Raw genomic sequence first — 27,175 nt, 5'->3', positions numbered from 1 at the left:
TCTCATCTGCGGCAGGAATTGCATTGACTCTTTTTCCCAATGACAAGGAAAGACCATCCCCAGCCCTGCACTCAAGTCCTGGGCAAATGGGAATGGTGGGCCCTCCAGCCCCCTGCAAACAGTAACATCAACGGACCCTCAGCAGCTAGATAATTGTAATTATTTTAATAATTGAGGAAATATTGTTTCAGCATAAAGTCCGAGATGATTTGGGGAGACACTAATTAACTGAACAGAGTAACTGAAAGTCAGTGATACGTTTTAACAACTTTCTCGCTACACAGAGATGAGGATAAAGCAAACTTTCTTCTTTTAAAGCTGGCACCTTCCGTTTCAGTTGCTATAACCTGGTTTACCAAAATACAGCTTTAAAAATCAGATGTAACCCAACAAAAGGTTTAAACAGAAGTGCAAAGGTATCCCATCTGAGGTATGAACGTTCATCTCTAATGCTTTCCACAAACAAGTTTCAATTAAATGGATCTCACACCTCTTTAGAGACTTTTATGAAACTTTCAGAGGCTCTCTGCGACTCGTCGCCATTTTTGGGGGTAAACGTAAGCTAAATATACTAGTTCTCTCGTCATCTTGCTTTTGATGAACCCAAGATGGTATCTACAAAAATAAGCCAGTAAAAATAACATTTTCTCACATCTTTTTCTATCTGAAAGGATTGACATTGGAAACAATGGTTAAGCAGACAAGTTGGGTGCTTGGGGGTTTATTTAACGACTTTGAAATTTAGAATTCTAAGTCATTCCTATGCAGAGTTCTGTGGCATTACTTTAAATTGAACTCAGTTCTGAATTCTCAAAAAAAAAAAAAATAGTGTTATTTAAAATAAAACTGGAACGCTAGTAGTAGCTGAGACTGTATCACACCCAGAAATAAACTTCCACTAATTGATTGTCCAGCCCTAGGCCATGAGACCCAACAATTCTGGAAGGAGAGGGGACAGTTCCCGTGGTTGAGGATGGGACAGCTGGAATTTCTAACACTTCAGGGCTCTAGGGAGATGTGAATTTGGTGACAAACCAAAGTTTCTTAAAAGTTTGCCCTTCATCTTTAACACTCAATTTTTTCTCAAGCACAAAAAGGGAATTAACAATCTAACTGAAGTCTTGTGAGAGGCACTTATGTCCATGCCGTTTCCTCGTTGGAACCTCAGTAGCTGGACTCTGCTTGGGTTTCCTGCAGCTCGTGTTCCGAGAGTCTCGGGCAGAGGTCCCCACGTCCTGAGTGTCTCGGCAGGAGGTCTGGGTGTCCTGAGTCTCGGCGGGAGGTCTGGGTGAACGGATCATTTTAATTCCCTGCTGGACCAACTTGAGACGCTCCTCAACCACTTTTTATTTGTTTTGGGGAGGAGGAGTCAACTTCATGTCTAGAACCTCATTGAAAGGCTTTTAGCTGGAAGCACAGCCAAGTGTCCTTGCTGAGATGCCGGCTTCTGTTTGTGAAATGCACGCACCAGGTTAACGGTGTCTCGAGATTCTTTAGGAGCGAGGGCAGCTGGGCCCAGGGCCGGGCTTGCAGAAGGGTGTCCACTGAGGCGTACCAGGGCCTCACATAGATTCGGACCTTCTCACACTGTCTACTATAGATCTTTGACAGGAATGACACAATCTAAGACTTTTCCATACAATTCTACGTAAGTGAAAACTTAGATCGGAAGAAATTTATGGTCCAGAAAAACGTCCCGTTTCCAAGCCAGTGTGCGTGTTTCTGAGCACTTTGCTGGGTTCCTGAGGCCGTCCTGCCGGCTGTGTCCCGGTTGTGCCTGCCTGGGTTTGTCTGTCTCTGTCCAGCATCAAGAATCCTCAGACCTTTCTGAAAAAGGCCACCCTGCCGGCGTTGTGCCAGCTCTTTCTGCAGACCGGCGTGGGCCTGTCTTCCCTGCAGGGTGGCTTCAGGCTTCGCTGCCCTTTGCTCACCCTCTGCCTGTCCAGGGTCAGTGCTGACTTAGGCTCACGAGGAAAGAGGCCGTGTCCTTCCAGCACGTAGGTCACCTCAGGGTGAAACCAGAGAAGTCCACGGGTCTGACCTTGGAGACGGCACCAATTGTCGTGTTGTGTCAACAACACAACTACTAGAGGGAGAACCTGATTCTTTCACTTTGCCTTTTACTCTGCTGACAACTAGAGGAAAAGAACAAATCTGGTGTTTAAAACAGTATATTTTTAAAATGTATCTGCCAACATAATCCAGGGAGTTCAGAAAGTTGTTGGTGCTTTGAGCTCTCACACATCCCCAGGAGAAACAAGAAGAGAAATAATCTGAATGGGAGGGGGTGAGGGGAGAAAGAGAAAGAGAGGAGGGAGGGAGGGAGGGAGAGAGGGAGGGAGGGAGGGAGAGAGGGAGGGAGGGAGGGAGAGAGGGAGGGAGGGAGGGAGGGAGGGAGGGAGGAAGGAAGGAAGGAAGGAAGGAAGGAAGGAAGGAAGGAAGGAAGGAAGGAAGGAAGGAAGGAAGGAAGGAGTATACTAATATCCTGAGCTAAGGAAGAATAAGAAAGCCTGGAATTTAGGTAAAGTAGCACGTTTCATGTGGACAAAAACACCAGTACAGCCATTTCTTTCTCATCTGGACTCAGATTGTTGCCGTAATGGTGAGAAGGAGATGTGTTTAGAAACCAAATTTGTGATGAGTTGCCGTGGCAATGGGTAGAAGCAGACTCCGTATTCTGAAAAAGAACTGAGTAGTTAGTGTACGCACTGAATGGGCTTTTCCTTACACGGCCTCAGTGCCCGGAGCCATCACGCCATTAGTAGCTTGGAAAGGTGGGGCAGTCATGCGGGAAAGGGAAGGAAGAAATGGATTCTAAACAGTTACTTTGTACCAGGTACTTTGCTAATCTTTTAAAAGTCCTCTCTCTCTCTTAAACTTTGTAAAAACTGTCAACCTTACCTCGAAGGTTTGCCTTGTGGTCCCCCAGAATTTCATCAACGTTTGGGACTGGCTGTTTGCCTAAGTGTTTTGTAAGGGATAACCAGTGATCTCTTCCCCAAGCTCAGCCGTTGTCCGTGCTGACTTCGGGTTCACTGGGCTGAAATAGGAGGCAGTGAAAGGGAGCGCGGGAATGAGTGCTGTCTCCTGGCTCTTCTGTAATGTGACGGTGACCCTGGAGGCCGGGGCATCACTTGTGCTGTTGATGATTGCAGGTGAGCGAGGCGGACATCAATGGGCAGTTCGAGTCCGTGTGCGAGTCCGTCTTCAGTGAAGTCGAATCTCAGGCCATGGACGCCCTCGACCTCCCGGGATGTTTCCGAACAAGGAGTCACAGCTACCTTCGAGCCATTCAAGCCGGCTACTCCCAAGATGACGAATGTATCCCCATGATGACGCCCTCTGACATCACCTCCACCATCAGGTCAACAGCAGGTAAGGGAACGCCGTTTTCAGCCTTTCAGCGGGGCCTCTAGAGGCTTGCCTGTCTTCCTCCTAGAAGGAGAGAGGAGCACGTGGCACCACAGGCACAATGTACCCTCCTGACGTTTAGTAACATTTCCTAATTGCGTTCGTTACACCGTCGCATTCGCAAGGGTGTTTTGTCTCTTGTAGCTAACCTTTCTTTTTCTTACAACTAATTATCAAGTTTCCTTAAAATAATCAAGTGTAACTAGTATAAAGTTTCAGAGAGGAGGGAAAAAATGGAAGTGCTAACATTTGGAAGGTGATCGGCCGGGCGTGGTGGCTCAAGCCTGTAATCCCAGCACTTTGGGAGGCCGAGACGGGCGGATCACAAGGTCAGGAGATCGAGACCATCCTGGCTAACATGGTGAAACCCCATCTCTACTAAAAAATAAAAAAAAAAAAAAAAACTAGCCGGGCACGGTGGCGGGCGCCTGTAGTCCCAGCTACTCGGGAGGCTGAGGCAGGAGAATGGCGGGAACCCGGGAGGCGGAGGTTGCAGTGAGCTGAGATCCAGCCACTGCACTCCAGCCTGGGTGACAGAGCAAGACTCCGTCTCAAAAAAAAAAAAAAAAAAAAGTGTTAAATATGAAAGTGTAATGGATTGCAGTGAGACCTCGGCTGATGAGTGGTGACGCCCAGGCTCCCCGGTAGCGATGTGCAGACAGTCTCTTGCTCGGTAAACAGATCTGTAAACACGACTCACCACCGCTAAGCAGGTACATCATTAATGCAGCTGCACTAATCATCTTAGAGCTCTGAAGACTCAAGTCTCTCTATTTCCTTTAGTTCTCATGGAAAACCATACCCACCCCTTCGAAAATTTACTGCCCAACCTCAGTATTACTGCCTAATATTTTACTGCCTACGATGTTATTATTTCTATAACACGATGAATATACATGGCCTGGAGAAACCCATAAAACGCAGCAAGCAATAAAAGCTCGAGGCGCTGCACAGAGAGGCTAAGAGAGAAGCTATAAAATAACACAGTGCTGGGGCGTGAGGCGTTCTGAATACCAGAGGGCTTGGAATGCTACAGCTGTGTCTTAGGAATTTACAGGACAGCTCCGAGGGGAAATAGAACAGAGCTATGTTCGTGATAAATCGTGTTAGGAACAGCAGACACATAACAGGAGAGAAGCAAAGAGAAGTTCAGCAGGAGTGAGTGTGTCATCACACCCGTGAGAAGGTCTTGGTTTGTTTCAGTGCTAAAGTGAACAAGAATTCCAGGAGATTGCACTTTGCAGAACCGCACATTGCAGTCGGCACTATCGTCGCACTTTGTGAAGAAAGTATTTCATAGTGGAGTCTGTGGATGGAAGGGAAGGAACTGTGTTCACACTATCTTCCATCATGTCCTCACTGTAAGACCTTAGGCTTGTTAACTTTTCTGACTCTTGGTTTCTGTGGTATTCAAAACGAAGCTGTAGCCATGGGTAATTTATTTGCATAAGTTTAAAGATTATTTTTCAAAGAAAGCTGTGGATCCTCGGTGTGCTTTTTGTGTGGTAGAGGTTTCTTCAATGCTGGCACCACTGAGCCGGGGCTTTGGGAGAAAGGCAACAGATCCTGGCCCTCTGGCTCCCAGCAGGGCTTTCTGTGCGAGGGAGAGCAGTGCCCAGGACCTGCCGAGGGATATCCACAGGCTGACAACACGTGCCCCAGGTGCCGCCACCGGGTAGCTGTGGGCACCCGGCGTAGTCTCCTGTTTTCCTCTGGTTTGGCCTGTTCTGCTCACTCCTGCCCCTCAGTGAAATCCTGGGCCAGTTCTCATGCTCTGCCCTGATGTAAACATTGAACAAATTAGAATTCGGGAAGTCATGAGATCTACAATGATTGCATTGAAAAACAGCACTCCAAGACATCATTACTCATACATTCAGCAGTATTTGTTTACTGTCTCTTAGGAGCAAGTAAACAGTTAAGCACTTTCATAGTCTTCAGAAATGCTTTGAAACAATCATTACCTCATAGAAAAGGACTTTATTGTTTTTAGGGCTGTCATTATAGAGAGAATAAAAATAAAACAGATTTCACAGTGATAAGAACCAGTTCTGAGCTCAGACTAAAATTTTAATTTATATATATACAATTTTTACCATGTGTATTTTGTATTCCAAAAATGCACCTACCAAAGAAATTACAAAAAAAAAAAAAAAAGATTCCATTCAGAGTTTCTATTGTATCTTGGCCTAGTTTTGAGTCAGAATTTCCTCTAGGTGATGCAGGGGACTGTCCGAGTTATGTGACATCTGAGAATCAAATGAGGAAAGAAATGAAAAGCACTGAGGGAAATACTTAGCACTGTAAGATTACAAGTTACCCTTGTGAAGAAATATAAGTACAGACTAATCATTAACCTTTCCTGTTTCCCATTTTACTCTAAGTATTGTATATTAAATATTTAAATCTTTACTAAATAAAATTTAGATGACATGCGATATAGTCTATTTAGCAAGATTATGAAAAAGTACCAAAGAAATGAAAAATCCCCATCTGGGAAAACAAAATTATGGAGGAAAACTATCAAAATGTACAGGATGTAAGTGCCTCGATCATTGTGACAGCTGAACTTCAAATTTGATCCAAAGCTTCCTGTCCGTGAGTCAAGTGGATTTCAAAAATTTTCTACTTAAATACTTCTGACTTGTGTATTTAAATACTTGGGAATTGATATACTAACACTACATTCAGTAGCTATCCTTTATCGATCCGTGTGTGTGTGTGTGGTGTGTGTGTGTGTGTGTGTGTGTGTGTGTATGGGGAGGGAGATTATTTTGACAGATTGATTTTCTTTTATGATTTTCTTTCTAAAACTAGCTCATGAAAATAATTCTAAAGAGCTATTTTTGAAAACATTCCAAAGTGAGTACTTTGAAGAACAAGATTTGTTTAAACACATTATGCAGGCTCGAAAAGTAAAAGTTGGTGTTATTATTAGATTGTTTCACCTTGTAGAAATACAAATGTATAATATTCATATAATAAATATTGAATATATACATCAAAGATGTATTGAGAATTTAAAAATACATCTTAGACCATCATTGTAAACACGGACAGGTTGAGGTTCCCAGAGGACATTTGTTGGTTTGGGGACACCCCAGTTCACCTGCTTTTTCCCTCAACCTTTAAAGGCAGCTGGTGATTCAGCTGAGATAGACCCTTTTAATCCAATTGCCAGGGAACTCAAGAACAGAACGCACTGGGAGGCGGGTGACCCACACACATGCACGTTCCTTCGTGCCACTATTTCTCTCATTATGAAAACCACTGCATATTGATTAGTGTCCTCGCCTTCAATGAAGTGGTTTTGAAAACATCTAACTTTCATTTCACACATGGTTTCTTTCTCATCTGGGAAATGATTTATCGGATTGCTTTACTTGTCCAAATATGCATCTCACCTGATTTTTCTAGGGAGGGAATATTATTGATATTGTGAAGCAAAATGCTGTAAAATTAGGTTATAATGATTTTTCTCTGGGTCAGAAATGTTCTCAACATATGATACAACTGATTCTAGAAGTCGTGAAAACAAAGGGAAAATCTGTAGAAACCATGGCAGAGGAAACAGCCCCAGACTTATTTTATTATTTATATTTCTATAGCAACTTGTCTCTCAAGGGTACATAGTAATTTCATTTCCGAGATAGACACTTGCCAACATAGAGGAGAAAAATTATCTCTATATATCAGTACCTTGAATATAAGAGGCAGAATAACTATTTTTCAATGCTATGATTTTTGTTGCTGTTTTAAAATTTTACTTCTTTGCTGACCTTCCTCAGTTTGAATAACTATGATTTATTTATGTATTTGATTCTCCCATTTTTAATCTTCTACAATAAAAGACAGTGTTTTACTTAATTTTATCTTACCACGAAGAGCGGATTTTCAGGCGTGTGGGCCTGGCGAAATTTTCATCATGGACTAAACGTGTTGCCTCAACCTTCTTCTGGTACCAGGGCCTGGTACCGTCGAGTTACTCTATAACTGATATGCAAGTTTGCCTGACAAGATGGTGAACATATTTTAAAACTTGAATTTGAAAAAGTAGAGAATTTAAAAGAAAAGAAACTGAAAATGGATGTCAGCTGGGCTGTTCATAAAATGTTTTGCCAATAGACTAAAGGTGATTTGAAATCATAAAATACCACAGGGCATACTCAGGTGTGTTGGGCCACACGGGCACCCCTTGGTAAACCCGGCTGATGGCTGCCGAGTACGCAGCACCCCAGGTCAGAGGGAAGAGGTGCACCCCAGAGGAGAAGGATCTGTCTGGCCTCTGGCTGGCTCCGCGGGCAGGATGCCTCTGCAGACGTGCTTGCTTGGGGACCAGGTGTATGGTGTGCAGCCTTTCCAGGCCCACGTACCTCTGACCAGGCCCTTCACCCTCCTCTCCTCCCTCCCCATAGGGCTGGCAAGGAGACCCTGCAGCCAGCTTCCCTGCAGAGTTAAAATAAGATGCGCTATATGGGGAAAGGCTTTGGGAAGGACATTTAGCTCTTCACTGGAAAAATGAGCAGCTGGAGATTCTGTGAGCCACAAAATCTGAAAACCAGAAGATTCCCCAAACACGTCTTCTCCTTGGATCTGTCATTCAGACACGAGGGCTGTACAAATAGGCTCAGAAACTGTTGCTTGGGGCTCTCAGACCCACAGCCTCAGGTCATAGCTTTCCACAAGTCAACAGCTACGCGCTGCCAGGACCAGCCTCCACACCCCACAAAGGCGACAAAAAGCCACATTTCAGTAAACACATGAACAGAGTCATTTGTTCATGAATGAAAAAAGTCACACATGATCACTTTCTGTTTTAGAAATGCAAAAAATGAACTAGAATAAAGAACAGTCATCTTACACGCCAACTGAAGATTCTAAAGGAAGGATCAAATTACATTTATATCGTAAGCATTTATTAAGCGTTTGCTGTGTGCCGGCCGCGGCACCAGGTGCTCTGAATCCTGAAGCACTAACGTCCTGGGCGTTGGCCCCAGAGGCCTGAATTCTGGAAGCAATTTCAGTTGAAGGCTCGTCAGCCATGGCCACCTGCTGGGTGCTGTGAGATGTGTGTGGACAGCTCTGGAAACCCAGGGGAAAGCCAGCACCTCGGCAGCCTCAGGGATGCCTCTTCCACCTACGGGAAGACTTGGGCTGAGGCTTCAGGCCTGGGCAGGAGAAACCTGGGCAGAGGGAGGTGCCAGCCTGAAGTAATGACAAACCTCCCAAAAACCGCTGGGCACCTCAGCCCCAGGATTCGCAGGGCGCCCGGCCCAGAGGAAGAGGCGGGAAGGCGGGACGGACGGGGGACACGAGCTCACGGGGACGTCCACACTGCGCCTGTGGTGCTTGCACTTGCAGAATTCAGAGGTCACTGCAGGACTCGAAGCAGGAGACGGGGCTGAAATTCGGAGGTCACTGCAGGACTCGAAGCAGGAGATGGGGCTGAAATTCGGAGGTCACTGCAGGACTCGAAGCAGGAGATGGGGCTGAAATTCGGAGGTCACTGCAGGACTCGAAGCAGGAGATGGGGCTGAAATTTGGAGAACACTGGAGGACTCGAAGCAGGAGACGGGGCTGTGGCTGGGTTGTTTTCCCCAGACCTGGTGCTGAACCCTAATCCCAGGACCTGAGAATGTGACTGAGTTTCAGACAGACCCTTCGAAGAGGTAACCAGGTAGAATGAGGTCACAGGGGGCCCAAATCCAATCTGTCCGGTGTCCTTATAAGAAGAGGACATGAAGACACAGACACGCACGGAGGGACCAGCCTGTGAGGACGCGGGGAGAAGACGGCATCTGCACACCCAGGAGAGGCCTCAGGAGGCCCCAGTTTTGCCGGCACCTTGGTCTGGGACTCACGGCCTCCACGATGTGAGAGAATCAGCATTGCTCCGTTACCGCAGCACGGCAGGACGAACACGGGGGCAGAGTCAAGTTATAATGAAGACCCGCGGCCCTGCCATACTGCAGAGGAGCACGAAGACAGCTCCTCAAAGAGCACAGGTGAGAAGGGACAAGGCTGGGCTGTGCCAGGCACAGGTGCAGGAATGGCTTTCAGAGGAAGCTCCAGGGGCACCCAGCTGAGCTCTAGGGAGCTGTGAAGAGGCTTCTAAGAGGCCTCCTGCCTGGGACGTGGATGAGGCCCAGAAAGCCAGCGTGCAGGCAGGGAGTCTCCAAGACCTCATCCAGGAAGCGCAGTATCCTGGGAGTCCAGGAGGAGAGGCTGTAATGATGGCTCCGTTCAGGGACAGACGCAGAGAAGGCGGCGGACACATGCAGATCCCAGCATGAAAACACATGAACAGTAAACACATGAACAGAGTCATTTGTTCACGAATGAAAAAAGTCACACATGATCACTTTCTGTTTTAGGAATGTAAAAAATGTACTAGAATAAAGAACAGTCATCTTACACGCAACTGAAGATTCTAAAAAAAGATCCAATTACATAACGGGGCTGTGCCATTTCCTCCTCGGGCTGCAGTAACAGGATGAGGTGATGCTGTCGGAGCCGAGAGAGCTGGGTCATGGAGTGCGGGTAGAAGAAGGGATGACCACTGCGACCGGGAGCCGGGATGGAGTGGGATGAAGTGCCCGACAGCCCTCTCCAGCTGCTGCCCCTCAGCAGCCGAAGCCAACGGGGCCCAGCTCCCACGTGCTGAGCTGAGGGTCCCAGGACTGGCCAACCCAACTTCAGGAAGAGGCATGGAGGTCGAGGCTGGAAGTGCAGTCTGGAACCATGGAGCCACCCCTGAACAGGAGGGTGTAGCAAGAGAAGAGGCCTGAGACCAGAGCCCGCAGCGTCCAGCATGTTGGGGAGAAGGGGCCTCCGGAAGGAGAGTGGAAAGGTGGGAGCCAGGAGGGATGGGGAGGGACCACGGGAGGGAGTTCAACGCTGCCCCAGCTCACCACAGTGGGAACAGAGGCTGCCCCTGCGTCTTGGCACTGTGGACAGTCCTGGGAAGCCGCTGCGAGGCCTGAATTGGGCAGCCCGTCTGTTGAGCAGCGGGGGTCCTGTGCCACCCCCCACCCGGGGTAAGCCCAGGCTCCTGGTGTCCATGAGCCCTGCATAAATTCACAGCAGAGACCCCTATGGGTCACCCCAGAGATGGGGCTGGACTGAGGAACCCCTAAAAAGCAGGTGTGTTGGTCTCATATTTGTGGCTATAAAGATGGTCACAAGCCCCGTGGTCTACAGCAGCGCAGCTGTACCATCTCACAGCTGCAGAGGTCAGAAGTCTAAAGTGGGTTCTGTGGGGCTAGTATCAAACATCGGGTCCTTCTGGAGGCTCCCCGGAGTTCGCTCCTTGCCTCCTCAAGCTTCTGGAGTTCTCTGCCATCCTTGGCTCCGGGCCACATGGCTCCTGCCTGGGCCTCCATCATCCAAGCCTCCTCCTCTGACTCCAACCCCCTCCCTTCCTCATGTAAGGACCCTGGAGATCACACTGGACCCACTTGGATGATCCAGGATCGTCTCCCCATCTCAAAATCCTGAATTTACTCACATCTGCAAAGTCCTTTTGCCACATAAAGTACCATGGTCACAGGCCCTGGGGACTGGGATGCAGACATTTTTGGAGGAGTGTTATTCTATTTACCATAGCAGGTTTCGGTAAATAATGGAGTATTTACCATTCAAGAATGGTGGACTCATTTTTGAATGAATGAGTCAAGAATGAATGAGTTCTTCTCTGGAACCGAGCCAGTTATAAATGGTGACATTCTCCAGACACTGACCCATGGGGAACCCATTTCTCTTCCAGGAGTATTACACAAATCCTTGTAATAAGTCCAGGTTGATCCTGATGGAGAGGAGCCAGATCTGGCTGGGGCTGATGGATGCTGTGTGCAGGCTCAGAGTCCACCCTGGGAAGCCCAGGCGTGCTGCCCCGTGGGTCCTCGGCGTCAGACCTGCTGCTGAAGGGAAGCCCAGGCGGGCTGCCCCGTGGGTCCTCGGCGTCAGACCTGCTGCTGACATCACGTCTCCAACCCCGTAGCGCAGCATAGGCCGGATTCCAGAAACCTGGCAATGACGATATCGTGCGGGAGTTGGTCCGAAATGTCCCAGGGAAGGTGAACGTCTTCCCAGCCGCTCAGGAGGTGCCTCTGGTTGTCACGGTCCCCATTAGAACGTCTCAGAAGCCGCCAATCACGATGGCTTCCATGAAGCCCAAGAATCCTTCAGCAAAAGCTCCACGTTGCAAACTAAAGCCCAGGGTGTGCATCATGAAGATCCCATCCCTGTGTCCGAGGTTCAGAGGCGCGTACCCGGGACTCGGGCATGAGACCCCGTTACGGGCCTGAGCACGGCACCAAGATCATCAAACGCTAAACGCAGGCGCAGGGGGACGTCTCACGTGGCCGCCCCTGTGCATCTAGACGTGTGTTTTACAGGAAATGACGACATGCAGCCCAGACACCTAAAAGAGGAAAACTGATCTTTGTGATTTCATTGTCTTTGATTTCTTTGAACGACAGCCAAAGCTTTATGTACTTTATCTGTCGTGTGCTGAGCACACAGGATGAGTGGATGAAGCCGGTCGGCCCTGGGGACTGATGGGAGAAGCCATGGCAGAGCACAGTCTCCGCATAGAGGAGGGAGACCCAACGTCTCCTGGCTGTGGGGAAGGAGAAGCCCTGGGGGGCACGGGTAGGGATCAGGTGTCGGAGTTAGGACAGGAGCCCCCGGTCTGTGCTGTAGAGAAGGAGTGGAGCCAGCTCCCGGTAAGGGTTTCCAAAGGTAAAATACTTGACACCTCTCTCTAGAACAGACACGGCAGACAAATCACATGCCTCCCGGTTTGCAGAAGGCGAGTGTGATGCAGGACAGTCGTGCATCTGTGTCAGGAACTGCATGTGTAAGCCGGAATTACTCGGGTGAGAACAAATGTGTTCATAAAGATTTTCCCCGAGTGTGTAGCCCGCTCTTCCCTTCAAAGCCGCCGTTTTCAAGTAATTTGTGTCCTTCTCTGATACAATCCTCCTGTCTACGTACTTAGACTGGAATTACAATGTGAATGCTGGGATGATCTCCCAGGTAATGAGATTTCAAGATGAGGCTGTCATTGAACAAGCGAACTTGTCTAGACCAATTAGTCGTAATAGGAATGAAACTAGAGCCATGGGTTCCTGACTCATAGTCCAGGACTCTTGCAGTTGACAGTGATCTGCATCTGTCCTGGGGCTCCGTCTCCTCCCTAAGGTAGGGGTGCATCTCTCCTGTGGCTCCATCTCCTCCCTAAAGTAGGGGTGCATCTGTCCTGGGGCTCCATCTCCTCCCTAAAGTAGGGGTGCATCTGTCCTGGGGCTCCGTCTCCTCCCTAAAGTAGGGGTACAGTTGGAGGCACATGTTTATGGGGATGGAGTCAGAAGTCCAGTGAGGACTTCCGTATCATTGTCCTAAGAGTAACAGTTACTGTGAGAAAGGATTTCTCATTGGTCATTTAACATCTTATCACCCAGAAAAGTAATGGCTGAAATAAATAATTGATGTTTGCATAAGTCAGTAGGTGAATGAATGAGTCATTTCAGGTTTTCATATATTGTGGAGATGGAAGTACTGTTGGATCTGCCTCCTACACCCCTCAAACCCACCAGCCCTCACCTGTGTCACCCCTCAAACCCACCAGCCCTCACCTGTGTCACCCCTCAGGGCTGAAACCATTGTCAGTGCTCACCTGGGTGCCTGCTCAGCCTCCAAGGCGCCTGGCGGGACTTCCCACCCACTCTCCATCCTGCCTCTAGGACATTCTTGCTAAAAACACAGCCTGACCCTAACCCCGCCCAACCAAGAGCCCTGTCTTGGCTCCATGCAAGAGCCAGAGGAGTGAAGGCTGCCATCCTCTGTGGGGTCGCAAACCCCAGTGACCCGGCCCCGCCAGGCGGCCCGGCTGCCCTCTCGCTCCCACCCCCTCCCGGCCACCCTTCCAGAAATTCTCGCACCTCCTCGCCTCCACGGCTGCTGCTCGTCGGCCCAGAATTTCTTCCTTGAGTTTCTGCCTGAGTCCTAGCTGTGCTTTAAGCCCCAGCTCAGAAATCGTTTCTTAAGGAAGCGGCACGACGCGCTTCTGATCTGATCTGTGTCTGCACGAAGCACGGCCTCTCCTTCCCATGGTAGAGAATTATGTTTATCATTTGCTTGTCGTTACATTGTCTCATCAATATATTGAAAATGTATTGACACCGTGGCTTTTATTCTAACAGGATGTTCGTTTAAAAAGCATTACATTAAAAACAAATTATTTAGATTCATAAAATTAAAAACATTCTGAAAACGTTGAGAAAAAAATACTTTTGCTCTCCTCGCGTAAAAAACTAGAGTGATGCTTTTCAATGAAATTACTTGCTGGGCGCAGTGGCTCACTCCTGTAGTGCCAGCACTTTGGAAGGGTCACTTGAGGCCGGGCATTCCAGGTTAGAGAAAGCCCTGGTTGCACCACCGCACTCTAGCCTGGGTGACAGAGCAAGACCGTGCCTCGAATGAATGAATGAATGAATGAATGAATGAATGAATGAAATAAAATCATCCAACATTAGTACAGACCATCCCTGACTTAACGATGGTTAGACTTATAATTTTTCAACCGTATAATAGCATGAAAACCACCCACATTCTGTAGAAACCATACTCTGAGTGCCCACACAACCATTCTGTTTTTCACTTTCAGTACACTGTTCCATGAATTTGAGGAGATAGTCAACATATTATAAAATAGGCATTAATCGAGATGATGTTGACCAACTGCAGGCCAGTGTCAGTGTTCTGAGCTCATTTAGGGTAGGCTGGCCTAAGTTATGATATTTGATGGGTTAAATGTATTAAATGTATTTCCCACTTATGATGTTTTTAGCATATGATGGGTTTGTGGGGACATAATCCCACTGCAAGTTGAGGAGCATCTGTGTATTTATTTCTTCCATGTAATGATGCAAAATATGGATTATATGGAGTAATATTTGAAATTTTTAAAATGTGATCATGAAGTATATATATATACTTTTTGGGTTTATTGATTACCCAGACAATAATCTTATAGATACTATATATTACAGTAAAAAGTTGTAATTTATTTGTTACCTTTTTTTTTTTTTTAATTAAGACGGAGTCTCGCTCTGTCTCCCAGGCTGGAGTGAGCGGCGCTATCTCGGCTCCTGCAAGCTCCGCCTCCCGGGTTCCCGCCGTTCTCCTGCCTCAGCCTCCCAAGTAGCTGGGACCACAGGTGCCACCATCGCGCCCAGCTAATTTTTTTTTGTATTTTTAGTAGAGACGGGGTTTCACTGTGTTAGCCAGGATGGTCTCCATCTCCTGACCTCGTGATCCACCTGCCTCGGCCTCCCAAAGTGCTGGGATTACAGGCGTGAGCCACCGCGCCCGGCCTATTTGTTACTTTTATAACTTGAAATTTTCTTCCTTTGCTTCGTGGGTTCCAAGAGTCATTGAGATGATTTAATAGGACATTTTTGGACGTAAACAAAATAGCTTCCTGATAGGTATTCCTGGATCCCAGAGAATTCACCTTAAAAAGGTGTTTTTCCTTCGAAGCATCACATGGAAATGAAAGGAAGTAGACATCTTGCTCCCCACACGCCGTGTCCCGGCCTTGTCTTTCCCGTTCAGTTTGCAGATGGTTAGGTGATGTCTGCCATTGGTGGTGGGGGCCTGAGGCGATGCTATTCGGAATAATGCCGGACAGTTCTCGGGATGGGATAAAAAGTGCGTCTTTGTCTTCACTAGCTTTCACTAACTTGAATTTACAATTTACTTCTGTTATGAATGCAGACAGCAGAACACATTCCTATGAGATTCATACTCACAGCAGCATCAAGATAGTTCATCCCTGAAGGGTTCTTGCAACGGTCTGGAAACGCCACCGTCCCCACACCTGAGGCTGCAGGAGCTGCCAGTCCCCTGCCGGGTCTCTGTCTCATTCCACGCTGGTTGCTGTAAAGAAGCATCATAGCCTGGCTTATGAACCCCACAGATTTATCTCTCACGGTTATGGAGGCTGGAAGTCTGGGGTCAGGGTGTCCAGCGTGGGCAGCCTCTTTGTTCATAGGAGCAGATTTCCCTGTATCCTCACATGGTGGAAGAAGCGTGAGGAAGCTCCCTGGGATCCCTTTATAAAGGGACAAATCCCTCATCCTGCCCCCAGACAATCCACAAACCCACGGTCACAGACATCGGTCGACTTTTATACATTTCATGTCACTACCACGCCCAAGGCCCCTGTGGCGATAAGTCAGATGAGTTTAACCTGTGCCACGTACCGTACCAGGCCAGGCTCGATAAATACGGGTTGAACGTATGAGTGAGTGATTTGAAGATTTACTGTTGATAAGATCTTTAATTCCCTTTCTATTCAGAGTTTGTCCTAACTTAGAGGACTTCGATGTTTAAGTTTTAAACTCCACTGTGCTCGGCTGTTAGCCTTGGCATCGACTGGAGCCTTTTTCTGTAGAATTCCTTTCTGAGGACGATACTTATTCAGGGGCACCCATGCATCCTTATCAGATGTTCTATGTGGACATGATTCAATTATCTATAACCGACATGTGCAAGAAATAATGTTTTTTTTTTTAATCAACTGAATTTCCATTCTGAGTTCCCATACTTCCTGCCTGGTGTCCTGTGAAATTCAGCCTCTGTCATTTCAGGTTAAACTCAGGGCATTACCAAGGCCAGGACTCCCAGGAGGTTTGGAGGCATCTGGGAAGCCTCCTGGTCGTAGGCCATTGGTTCCCTCCGGCTGTGCTGAGATCCTGGGTCCCTCTCGGCATGCAGGATTCCATCAAATCTGCAGGGCTTCCCTGGGGCATGATCAGGACAGGAGCCGTGTTCTGCAGCTGCTCAGGGACCCGCAGCTCCCCTTCTGTGGCTGTCATCATTTCCGGCTTCCAACCTCTTCCCTCCTCTCCCTGGGCCCCTGGTCCCCTCGGTCACGTCTCTACTGAGTACAGGCTTTTGTGAAAGTCAAGGTGATCTTTGCCAGTGAGAGGATATCCTGGGGTTGGCTTCCTCCCATAGAAATCTCTGAAAGGAAGAACCGCTGATCTTACTTGAAATAGGAAGAACTGTGGGGAAAAACATACAAATCCCATCACAGAGGTTTATTCTTCAACGTGAGTGGAGTGCAGGCGTTTCCCGGAACGACAGCCAGCACGCGGTCATCCTTGGATGGCGTCTGAACACACGCCTGGGGAGAGGTGCAGAGGGGCCCGAAAAATCATTGCCTGTGACCCTTCAAAATTTAATTTTATTCTCCAGAAAAGTAAAAATTATTCAGGTAGATACATACATTGAATTTGAATAACTGCCTTTACCTAAAACTTAAGATGTCCAAAAGCCAACACTATATATCAAAAATATTTTTAAACTGAAGGAAAAACCCAACCACTGAATTCTTTTTGCTTTTCAAAGCTACCAGAACTACTCAATACCCAGTGTCTAGTTATTGCTAGCTGTTTATATTTTCAGCAGTGGTGTTAGGCTAAACAGAATTTGTTTAGGCCATTTTAATGTTCCTAAAATCAAAGCAAGAGATTAAATGAGAATGATTACTCTGAATTAATCTTTGAACCCTTTTTCAAACACCAAAAATATAGTGTGCTAGAAACTTCACTGGTTTGGTCTGTGGTTTTAGGTACTTGGGTGGTGAGATTTGTATCACTACTACTGATATTTTCAAATGACATAGAAGGTAGCAATAAAATATAGTAAGGAAATAGTTATATAGGAAGGAAACTTCTATGAATATAGGAAAAGTACTCCTTTTTAAAATATGTAATTACGTTGGATTCATTTCATCCTAACATAGCCATTAAGATAGAGAATCGTGTTGTGCTCTTGAAGCATAAGTCATGGGAAAGCTTTGAAAAATCCCAGTGGATTCATCATGGGGAATATTTGTATCTCTGTTTATTTATTTATTTATTCAGTTTTGGAAGCCAAGAAGGAAAGAGATAAAGAATGGAATGATGGATTGTATCAAATGTTACCATGAGCATAAGGAAGATAAAGAAAAAGAAAAACATTGATTAGCTAAGGCAACCGAAAGATCATGGTCGATACAGGCAACTGCAGATTCATGGAATTTCTGGAGGAAAAGTCCCACACTTTAAATATGGCGACAGGCTACATTTCCAGTTCTTCATAGGGGCAGGATATGCTCCTAATCTCTTTCTGTAATAAAAACGAGTATTTTTAGGGCCGGGCGCGGTGGCTCAAGCCTGTAATCCCAGCACTTTGGGAGGCCGAGGTGGGCGGATCATGAGGTCAGGAGATCGAGACCATCCTGGCTAACACGGTGAAACCCCGTCTCTACTAAAAATACAAAAAATTAGCCGGGCATGGTAGCGGGCGCCTGTAGTCCCAGCTACTCGGGAGGCTGAGGCAGGAGAATGGCGGGAACCCGGGAGGCGGAGCTTGCAGTGAGTTGAGATCCGGCCACTGCACTCCAGCCTGGGCCACAGAGCAAGACTCCGTCTCAAAAAAAAAAAAAAAAAAAAAAAAAAAAGTATTTCTTGTATCTGTTTATTGGTTTACAGCAGGTCATTACAACCATTTCGATCAATCACACAATCAACTGAATAAACTCACAAATATGTATTTAGTGCCTGGTGTGTATAAGATAATGGAGAGATGCTTTATAAAAGGAAAGGAAACAGAATTGAAAATAGATTTAGAAGCTCCGTATACACAAAAGGATAATCATGTTCAAAAACTTTTGTCCCTTCTTCTGATCGGTGTTGAATGACTACAAACTGTTCTATGATTCATAAAATGGTCAAAATTCCTGTCTCTTCTGAATATTGACAGCATAAGCTTAGATCATGATTTAATTATAAGGCACAGGAGTGGTCTGCCACACACTTATTCTGTGGATGGAGGTTTTATTCTAAAACACCTGTGTTATCTGGCAGATGGCGCTTAACAGAAATGAATTATGTGACATTTTCGGCTATTCCAGAGAAAGATACTGGGTGTTTTTCAAAAGATCCTCAGAATGTGCATCTGCATTTCTTGACCGAGAAGACGGAAGCTGGGGTGACAGTTGCTGGAGCAGAGATGGGAGGAGGGTAGAGACAGAAGCTGGGGTGACAGTTGCTGGAGCAGAGATGGGAGGACGGTATAGACATTCCTGCCATTGCTGCTGCTTCCCATCTCTGCCTCCAGCATCCACCACCAAGAAAACCCCTGCTCAGCGGACTACATGGGGAATGATTTGGGGAATTTTGCTAACAGATACATGTATTCACTTTCTCAAACGTACCGTCCAGGGTCCACGTTCTGAAGATAAACAGGTTTACCGATTCTTCGAAAGCACTCAGATACCGTATTTCTTCCTCCCCACCTCTGCCTCGCAGCAGAAGGGCCAGGATTGAAGCAAGAGCCACACCTGTATGTGGCTGGAAATCTTGACCCACTAGATTCTGTGTGTTCTGTGTGGCCCGTCTTCCCCGGGTACCCTGAGCCCAGCCGAATGAAGCGCTGGCCCCGTCAGCAGCCACGGTCACGTCCACTTGCAAGTTCCAAATCCCGAGGTTCCTGCAGAGAGCAGGTCTCTGCTGTGACGCCAGCTCGTGGTGAGGGATCCAACTCCCCTAGTTACCTCCCCCATCACTAAGAGACCGGAAGTTCCTGGCATACAACATAGGCTGAGAACCCCAACTGAGCTACTTCTCCAAAGTGGGGGCAGCAGGCATGGCTCCAGCTCATGGCGGCTGGGGTGTCCATCCCTTCTGGAAGATGCCCCGCCATGGCCACCCCACTCCTGCTAGGCTACTCTGTGGCCCCCAGCTCCAGCTGCTTAAGCCCCCAGCTCTGTTCTCTGCATTCACAGAACCACCACGGGCCGTGTAGCCGTCCCCATGTGAAATAACAGGGGAAGTGGTCTGACTTACAAGGCAACTGCCAGGCAGCAGAAAACCTGATTTTATTCTCCATCTGGGTCTGTGCTCATCAGAAGTAAATTTGAAAAGTTAAAAAAAAAAAAAAAAAACCCACACAAAGTGATGGAGGGACACAGTCGTGTGTGACTACCTGAGGCAAGCCACCTCCTGCACCTCTGGCCAGACGTTCCCAGCGCCAGCCAGCCTTTGTGTGGGCCAGCATCAGAGCCTCGTCAGACCCAGGCCAGGAAGGTAACCTGCCCCAGGCACCCACACAGCTCATTTCTGCAAGCCCCATTTGCCCAGTGAGTCTTTCTCTTTTTCCTTGAGAATTACGTTGTTTTTTTCTGGTCATACACTCCTTAACATGCAGGTGTAGAATTGAGAGATATTTGTGTTTCTTTCCTTTTTTAAGTACTTCCATAAACCTGGTGCTAAGGAAATATTACGTTAGACCCCTGGTGTGGGCAGCAAAGGAGATTGGGTTTTATGCACACCGAGGTTCTTACCTAAAGATGCTAATGACAGTCCTCCAGGAGTTTGTGTGAGCCCATCACGCTCCTCGTCCTGTTATGTATATTTCAGTAATTTGTTCCATTCATTGTGAGTCTCTCCCCCGGCTAGAATATCAGATCCACGGGATCTGTGTTTTCCTTGCTGCTGAATTCCCATGCCTAGAACAGAGCTTGGCACATAGTAGACACAGATGTTTGTTGATTTATTTAGTGAAAACAAGGAACAAATGAATGAATAAGAAGGATTCTCTCTCTCTCTCTATGAACTGCTATGTTCGCACTCCTGCCCACTTGCAAATGACCTTCATCTTGTGAGTGATATTTCTGAGTTTCCAGGAGGGCAGAGACAAGGTAGAGAATTTTGTCAGGTCAACAACATCTGGGAAGTGGTAGGCAGTCCATAGATTTTTGACAAAACCTTTTGTCAGGTCAGCACCACCTAGGACATGGTAGGCGGTCCATAGGTTTTTGATAAAACCTTTTGTCAGGTCAACAACACCTGGGAAGTGGTAGGCGGTCCATAGATTTTTGGGGACATGTACATGGATGAATCAGTCCTTTCTGTGCACTTAATGTAGAACTTCTTTTCATTCATTATGGAATTTGCATCATCTGTTTCTGTCACTCTTGAAGTCAGGGTCAGATCTTTATTTTAAAATAAAGAATCACATGCGAGACAGACAGTAATGAGACCAGCTGGCGAACCCAAATGTTTTGAGCGGTTTCTGAAAAGCAAAGCAAAGCCTCTTTCGTCTGCGTATCACCCGTCAGCGTTCGCGTCTCAAGGCTGTGCCACAGATAATTCATTGCGCAATTGTCATGCCAGCCTCTCCAGTCCATATGCCCTCTGCCTTGGGCCCATGAGAGCTGGGATTTCCTGGTGACCCAGAGGACTGTCATGAACATTTCTCTGTTTTGTTAGAAGCTCTTCATTTTCAGGGTACCGCTGTGAATGGGGGATTTGAAACACATCTATTTCGACCATTAGAATGGAGAAGGAGTGCCCAGATCCTGCCAGGCCTGGAGACACTGGCGTCACGTTGGTTCTTGGTGCTAGCCCTCTGGGTGGGGTAGGGAGCCAACAGTCCTCACCACACAGATGCTGCCAGGCCTGGAGACACTGGCATCGTGTTCGTTCTTAGTGCTGGCCCTGCAGGTGGGGTGGGGGGCTGACAATCCTCACCCCTCTCACGGGGAGGCTGCAGGTGCCTGGGGTCATAGGGCTTCCTGTGGTGGGGCCAGAACCGAGCCCGGGTATCCCGTGGCCACCCATACCCCCACTCTCTGGAGGCTGCTTCCCGGCCACAGGCGTCGTTCATGCTCAGCTAGCTCAAATTGATGCTTACTGATCCACATAGGCTCTGGAGATTGACAGAGCAACTCCAATCCAAGGAGCCCTGATTTACTGGCAGGACCAACGGCAGCCCTCTGATGGGTCCACCTCTCAGAGGTGTGGGCAGAGGGCAAGTCAAGATGCGTGGGCTGTGAATTGCAGGGGCGGATTCCTGTATTTCCTTTTCCATTAGCGTCACCTTAAGATTGAGATTAGACATCCATAGTGTGGGTTGGGGGCCTTCCAACCTTCTGATCAAGCTTCACGGGAGACGTTGACATGGTTTAGGATCTATTCATTTGACTCTGAAGTGTAAGTCAGGGGTAAGCACAGTCTTAACTCTTGCCAGTTGTCTTTGCTTTATTGTTTTATTAATTTTTTAATTGAAGGTCACTTCCTTTTCTTTAGAAAGAGAGACATTAGGCCGGGCGCGGTGGCTCAAGCCTGTAATCCCAGCACTTTGGGAGGCTGAGATGGGCGGATCACGAGGTCAGGAGATCAAGACCATCCTGGCTAACACAGTGAAACCCCGTCTCTACTAAAAATACAAAAAACTAGCCGGGCGAGGTGGCAGCGCCTGTAGTCCCAGCTACTCGGGAGGCTGATGCGGGAGAATGGTGTAAACCCGGGAGGCGGAGCTTGCAGTGAGCTGAGATCCAGCCACTGCACTCCAGCCTGGGTGACAGAGCGAGACTCCATCTCAATAAATAGATAGATAGATAGATAGATAGATAGATAGATAGATAGATAGATAGATAAATAGAAAGAGAGACATTAGTAACTTCAGGTATATTAGCTGATGGATCAATGTCTGTGCACTCACTATTTGCCATGTGCATGGTAAAAATAAACTCTTTCATCATTAAATGCAATACCACCTACAGAATTAGGCCTCCCTCTAAATCTTGCTGGAAAGATTTCATTCTGATACAACTTCAGCATAGACGTCATTCACAATTAGGTGTCCCATGTACACACATGCACACACAGAGAGACACACTGACTGTGAAAGTGTGTAACAAATGCTGCCTCCTGTACAGTTCACAGCATCTCAAAACACAGGCTCACCAGCATCCTCCAGTTCTTGGTCTTTCCATTTTTCCACTGGAAAAATTATTCCTTTCAAACATGTTTTCATCTAAAAATTTTTGCATTCTTAAAGAATTGGAACATGGCCAGGCACGGTAGCTCACGCCTGTAATCTCAGCACTTTGGGAGGCAGAGGCGGGCAGATCACCTGAGGTTGGGAGTTCGAGACCAGTCTGGCCAACATGGTGAAACCCCATCTCTACTAAAAATACAAAATTAGCCGGGCATGGTGGTGGGCGCCTGTACTAGCAGCTACTCAGGAGGCTGAGTCAGGAGAATCACTTGAACCCGGAAGGCGGAGGTTGCAGTGAGCCCAGATCGTGCCATTGCACTCCAGCCTGGGCGACAAGAGTGAAACTCCGTCTCAAAAAAATAATAATAATAATAATTGGAACATAATTGTGTCCTACTGATCAATTGGATTGGGAAGGAGCCAAACTATGTTGCTGATATGTTTCTTTTTTTGTGTGTTGATGTCAAATCATCCTAAGAGTCAGTGTGTGCCATCACTGATGATGGATTCCTTTTCCAGGTTATCCTTTAGTTTTGTTACCTGGCCCTTTGAACATTCAAAATTCTGTACTTAGAAACATGTGACTCTTCAGTTCACTAAAAGTTGATTCATTCTCAGTATTCTTCAGAAAATACAAGTTCTCACTGTGTGATGTGATGTTCAAACCTTTTAAATGGAAACAGGAAGTGTCTCGAACAGCAAAGCAGCTGTCATCACTTCATTTTACTGTCTACAAGATGTTAAATGCTGGTTAGACTATAATTTCTTGCTAATTAACACATTCAAAATAGACATCTTTGCTGCTAACCTATCAACGTTGCCCCAGAACTCAGGGGGCCCACATAATTTCTTGTAACTTCAGGAAAACCATTGTGTGTATGCTTGTGGGATGTGACTTCTATGTCCCGTCTGATGTATACTTCTGTTTTGTGACTAACATTAATTAAAGTGTCCAAATGGCTTTAATCCTCTATGTTGAATCTTTTGCCTTGGAAGTTTAGTTTGTCCAATATTCATTCTCTCATTCAGACATTCATGGGCTTGATGACTGTAATTCCTTTTATGCGCTCATCCTTGAAGTTCTAATTAAGAGAGTGCAGTGAATTCCAGTGTGGCTGCTGCATTCGAATAGAATGGCAATGCTTGTCCTTCTAAGTGCATTTTATCTTGATTACGTATTTGTGCTTTATGCGATGGAATGCTAATTTTCAAATTCCCGCTTGGCTTGCAAATGACTCTCAGGGATTGAATTCAGAAGTGGTGTCCAGAATTCCAGGTGCAGAAGGATCATTAAACACGTGTTTAAAGCGATGATGGATTCACATTTGCGATTCCTCAAAGCCGTGTGACGTGAGGCTTGTGGAGCAGTTTCTTTCTTCTCATTCACATGAGCTTCTTTCCAGTAAAATGTGTTGGTCCAGAATCTCCTCCACGATGCTGTCTAACCCAACACTGAAGACCTGAAGGAGAACCTTCACGATCATAGTCCTCTGCTTCATGCGCTGTGTTAGAACTCTCGGGGAACTATGTCCAGACACGGCCTTTTCACACAGGACATGTCCTAGACACGGCTGCCAGCACAGCCGTCATGATGAGGAAGATGTTTCACGCTGAGGCAGGCCAGTGCGGTAGCCGCTGGCCACACCTGACTATGAGCGGTGGACACACAGCGTGTGCCGCAGAGGAACCCAAGTGTAATGGTATTTTAGGTATTCAGAAATGTTAGAAGCTTGGAGGCCAGGTGCGTCGACTCACATCTGTAATCCCAGTACTTTGGGAGGCCAAGCTGAGGTTGGGAGTTCAAGACCAGCCTGTGCAACACGGTGAAACCCCATCTCTACTAAAAAAAAAAAAAAAAAAAAAAAAAGCAAAATTAGCCGGGCGTGGTGCTGGGCACCTGTAATCCCAGCTACTTGGGAGACTGAGGCAGAATTGCTTGAACCTGGAAGGCGGAGATTTCAGTGAGCTGAGATCGTGCCACTGCACTCCAGCCTAGGAGACAGAGCAAGACTCTGTCTCAAAAAAAAAAAAGTTTGGGCCATTTGTTGTGGCCGGTGGCTAAGCTATTGGGCAGGGCAGTCTAGAAGGGAGGCTTTCTGACACAATTGCGGTGAACCTAAGTATGTGGGCATTTTCCGTGGGTAGCAGTCTCCCACCCCTTCAGTCTGCCAACACTGCAGCCCCCACTGTGTATTTATCAATTCTGCCATCTCCCCTTCTGACAGTCCTTTTGACTCCAGAAATTGGACCAATTTCTTCAGAAAGGGTTTGTAAATGAGATGGGCTCAATTCCAGATACATCTGAGGAAGGTCAGTTTTTACACACCTCTTCCCTGCCCCATTTATTCAGCTCTAACAGGGAGGGACACATCCACCCGAATACATTTCCTTTAAGCATCAACACGCTTCGTTTCATGCAATTTTTGTGGAAATCTTCCTAAAACTTACTATATGCATGGTTCCCTCCATCCTAAGTCGTGTACTTAACCTTTTCTTCATGCCCGAAGTCATTCCATTGGCCTCAGAGTACTCAAGAGGCAAGGCATTTTACACAGTTCCCTCTGACCACAACCCCATTATTCGTGGGGTGACACCAAGATGTATGTGATCCCTGTGAAACAAACAAAATCCAAACCAATTCAGTCGTTGAATTACAAAGCCCAGGTATATTTTCATCTATTTCCCTGTAATTTGGAAGACACTTAGAAAAACATCAGGGATTTTATAGTGTTGTTTACATGGTAAAAGAAACCAATGCTAGGCTTTTAAAACCAGACAGACACTCATGGGAGGAATTGGTAATTATTTTAAAGACAGTAGTCAGGTCAGGTCTTCAGAAACTTTCAGTTATTAAACAATCATTTCTTCTTCTAATTGCAAAATACATATTTGATCACTTATATAATCCCATGTGACTGTTTAGTAATCTCTGTCTCTGTCTTGATTCATCTTCTTTTTGAGGATGTAGACTAGAATTACATTGCTCACTTAAATTTCAAATTTTCAAATACATTTAATGTTGGACATACATATAGAAAGTGATAGATAACACAGCCTATACCTCATAAGGATTAGTTCTGATAAACGCATGCTAAGCGTGCATTCACAGAAACAGAATTAAGACGAGTATTATCACCCACACCATCCAACTGAATGGCTGGATGTTTTTCTGTAATGTGTAAAATGCTTTCATTCATTGATTTTAATCTGTAGCAGCAAGTTGATGTGATCAAATGATCATTTTAAATTCTTTCTTTACTATTGTTTCCCAGCCTCCAATTTTAACTTTAATAAGCCATGTAGGAATTTACAATTCTATCACACAGGGCTGTACAGGCACAGCAAATGTTTGTCAAAAGAATGGACTAATGAACGAATGGATGCAGTGATGTACTTCCATGTTTCAGAAATCATTTCTTAATGTTAATCTCTATGTCGAAAGCATTTTATGTACTGCAATTTTTATTTAACCAGGACAACTGATAATTTTTTTTTTTTTTTTTGAGACGGAGTCTCGCTCTGTTGCCCAGGCTGGAGTGAGTGGCGCGATCTCGGCTCACTGCAAGCTCCGCCCCCCGGGTTCCCGCCATTCTCCTGCCTCAGCCTCCCGAGTAGCTGGGACCACAGGCGTCCGCAACCGCGCCCGGCTAATTTTTTGTATTTTTAGTAGAGACGGGGTTTCACTGTGGTCTCGATCTCCTGACCTTGTGATCCGCCCGCCTCGGCCTCCCAAAGTGCTGGGATTACAGGCTTGAGCCACCGCGCCCGGCCGACAACTGATAATTTTTAAATTATAAAAATCAAATATTGCCGATATAAGGAAAATGTAAGTGAAACAGCTTCGTTGTCTGGGGTATGTGCCCTGGTCCTTTTGTCACGGCCGAGAAAGAATTTACCACATGGACACATGATTTTAGGGGCAGAAAGTTTAACAGAAAAAGGAGAGAGAAAAGGCTTCCTTATGCTGAGACAGCAGATCGCCCAAAAGAAGGTCCCCGTTTGCAGCAGAATGCAGTCAGTTCTGTACAGAGGCTTGAGGAGGTGGTGATTGGTTTACAGAGGGCCCAGGGGATTGGTTAGACCAGGTGTTACATTTACGTAGCCCGCAAAAAGACCAGCCCTCCCACCCTCATATTTTATTATGCAAATGTGGCCTCCACCCCCCACCTGGTTGGTCGCCACAATGCCTGTATGCGTGGTTTTACCTGGAGGCTGCCGTGACACCCTGCACACATGGTGACAAGCAAAAGCAAGCAGGAGATGCCATATTGAATATACCTGGCTTCCAGGTACAGCTGCGCCATTTACATATGAAAGCTCCTAGTCTGCATATCTTTGCCTGACTTCTCAGGCACCTTTCCCTTAAGGAAAAAGAAATGGTTTAGGGGCTACTTTCTGGGTTTTTTTTTTTTAATTACTTTAAGTTCTGGGATACATGTGCAGAACCTGCAGGTTTGTTACGTAGGCTATGAATCCATCTGGTCCTGGGCTTTTTTTGGTTGGTAGGCTATTAATTACTGCCTCAATTTCAGAACTTGTTATTGGCCTATTCAGGGATTTGACTTACACCTGGTTTAGTCGTGGGAGGGTGTATGTGTCCAGGAATTTATCCATTCCTTCTAGATTTTCTAGTTTATTTGTATAGAGGTGCTTATAGTATTATCCGAACATATTTTGTACTTCTGTGGGATCAGTGGTGATATCTCCTTTATCATATTTTATTGTGTCTATTTGATCCTTCTCTCTTTGCTTCTTTCTTAGTCTGGCTAGCAGTCTATTTTGTTGATCATTTCCTGGATTCATTGATTTTTTTTGAAGGGTTTTTTGTGTCTCTATCTCCTTCAGTTCTGCTCTGATCTATCTCTTGTCTTCTGCTAGCTTTGAGTTTGTTTGCTCTTGCTACTCTAATTCTTTTAATTGTGAT

At 46.4% G+C, this 27,175-nt stretch overlaps 1 protein-coding gene across 2 annotated transcripts in view; it reads left to right on the top strand.

The window, feature by feature from the left end:
- The window catches only part of DLGAP2 (DLG associated protein 2), a 424,403-nt gene that overhangs the window by 347,464 nt on the left and 49,764 nt on the right, over nucleotides 1-27,175 (top strand). For both annotated transcript variants that reach the window (XM_050800200.1, XM_050800199.1), the window contains one exon: nucleotides 3,156-3,375. In XM_050800200.1, the coding sequence (XP_050656157.1) occupies nucleotides 3,156-3,375 (220 nt within the window). The remainder of the gene's footprint in view (nucleotides 1-3,155; nucleotides 3,376-27,175) is intronic.

Source organism: Macaca thibetana, chromosome 8, assembly GCF_024542745.1.
Source record: "Macaca thibetana thibetana isolate TM-01 chromosome 8, ASM2454274v1, whole genome shotgun sequence".
NCBI classification, from domain to species: Eukaryota; Metazoa; Chordata; class Mammalia; order Primates; family Cercopithecidae; genus Macaca; species Macaca thibetana.
This window is presented reverse-complemented; position numbering and strand designations above follow the sequence as displayed.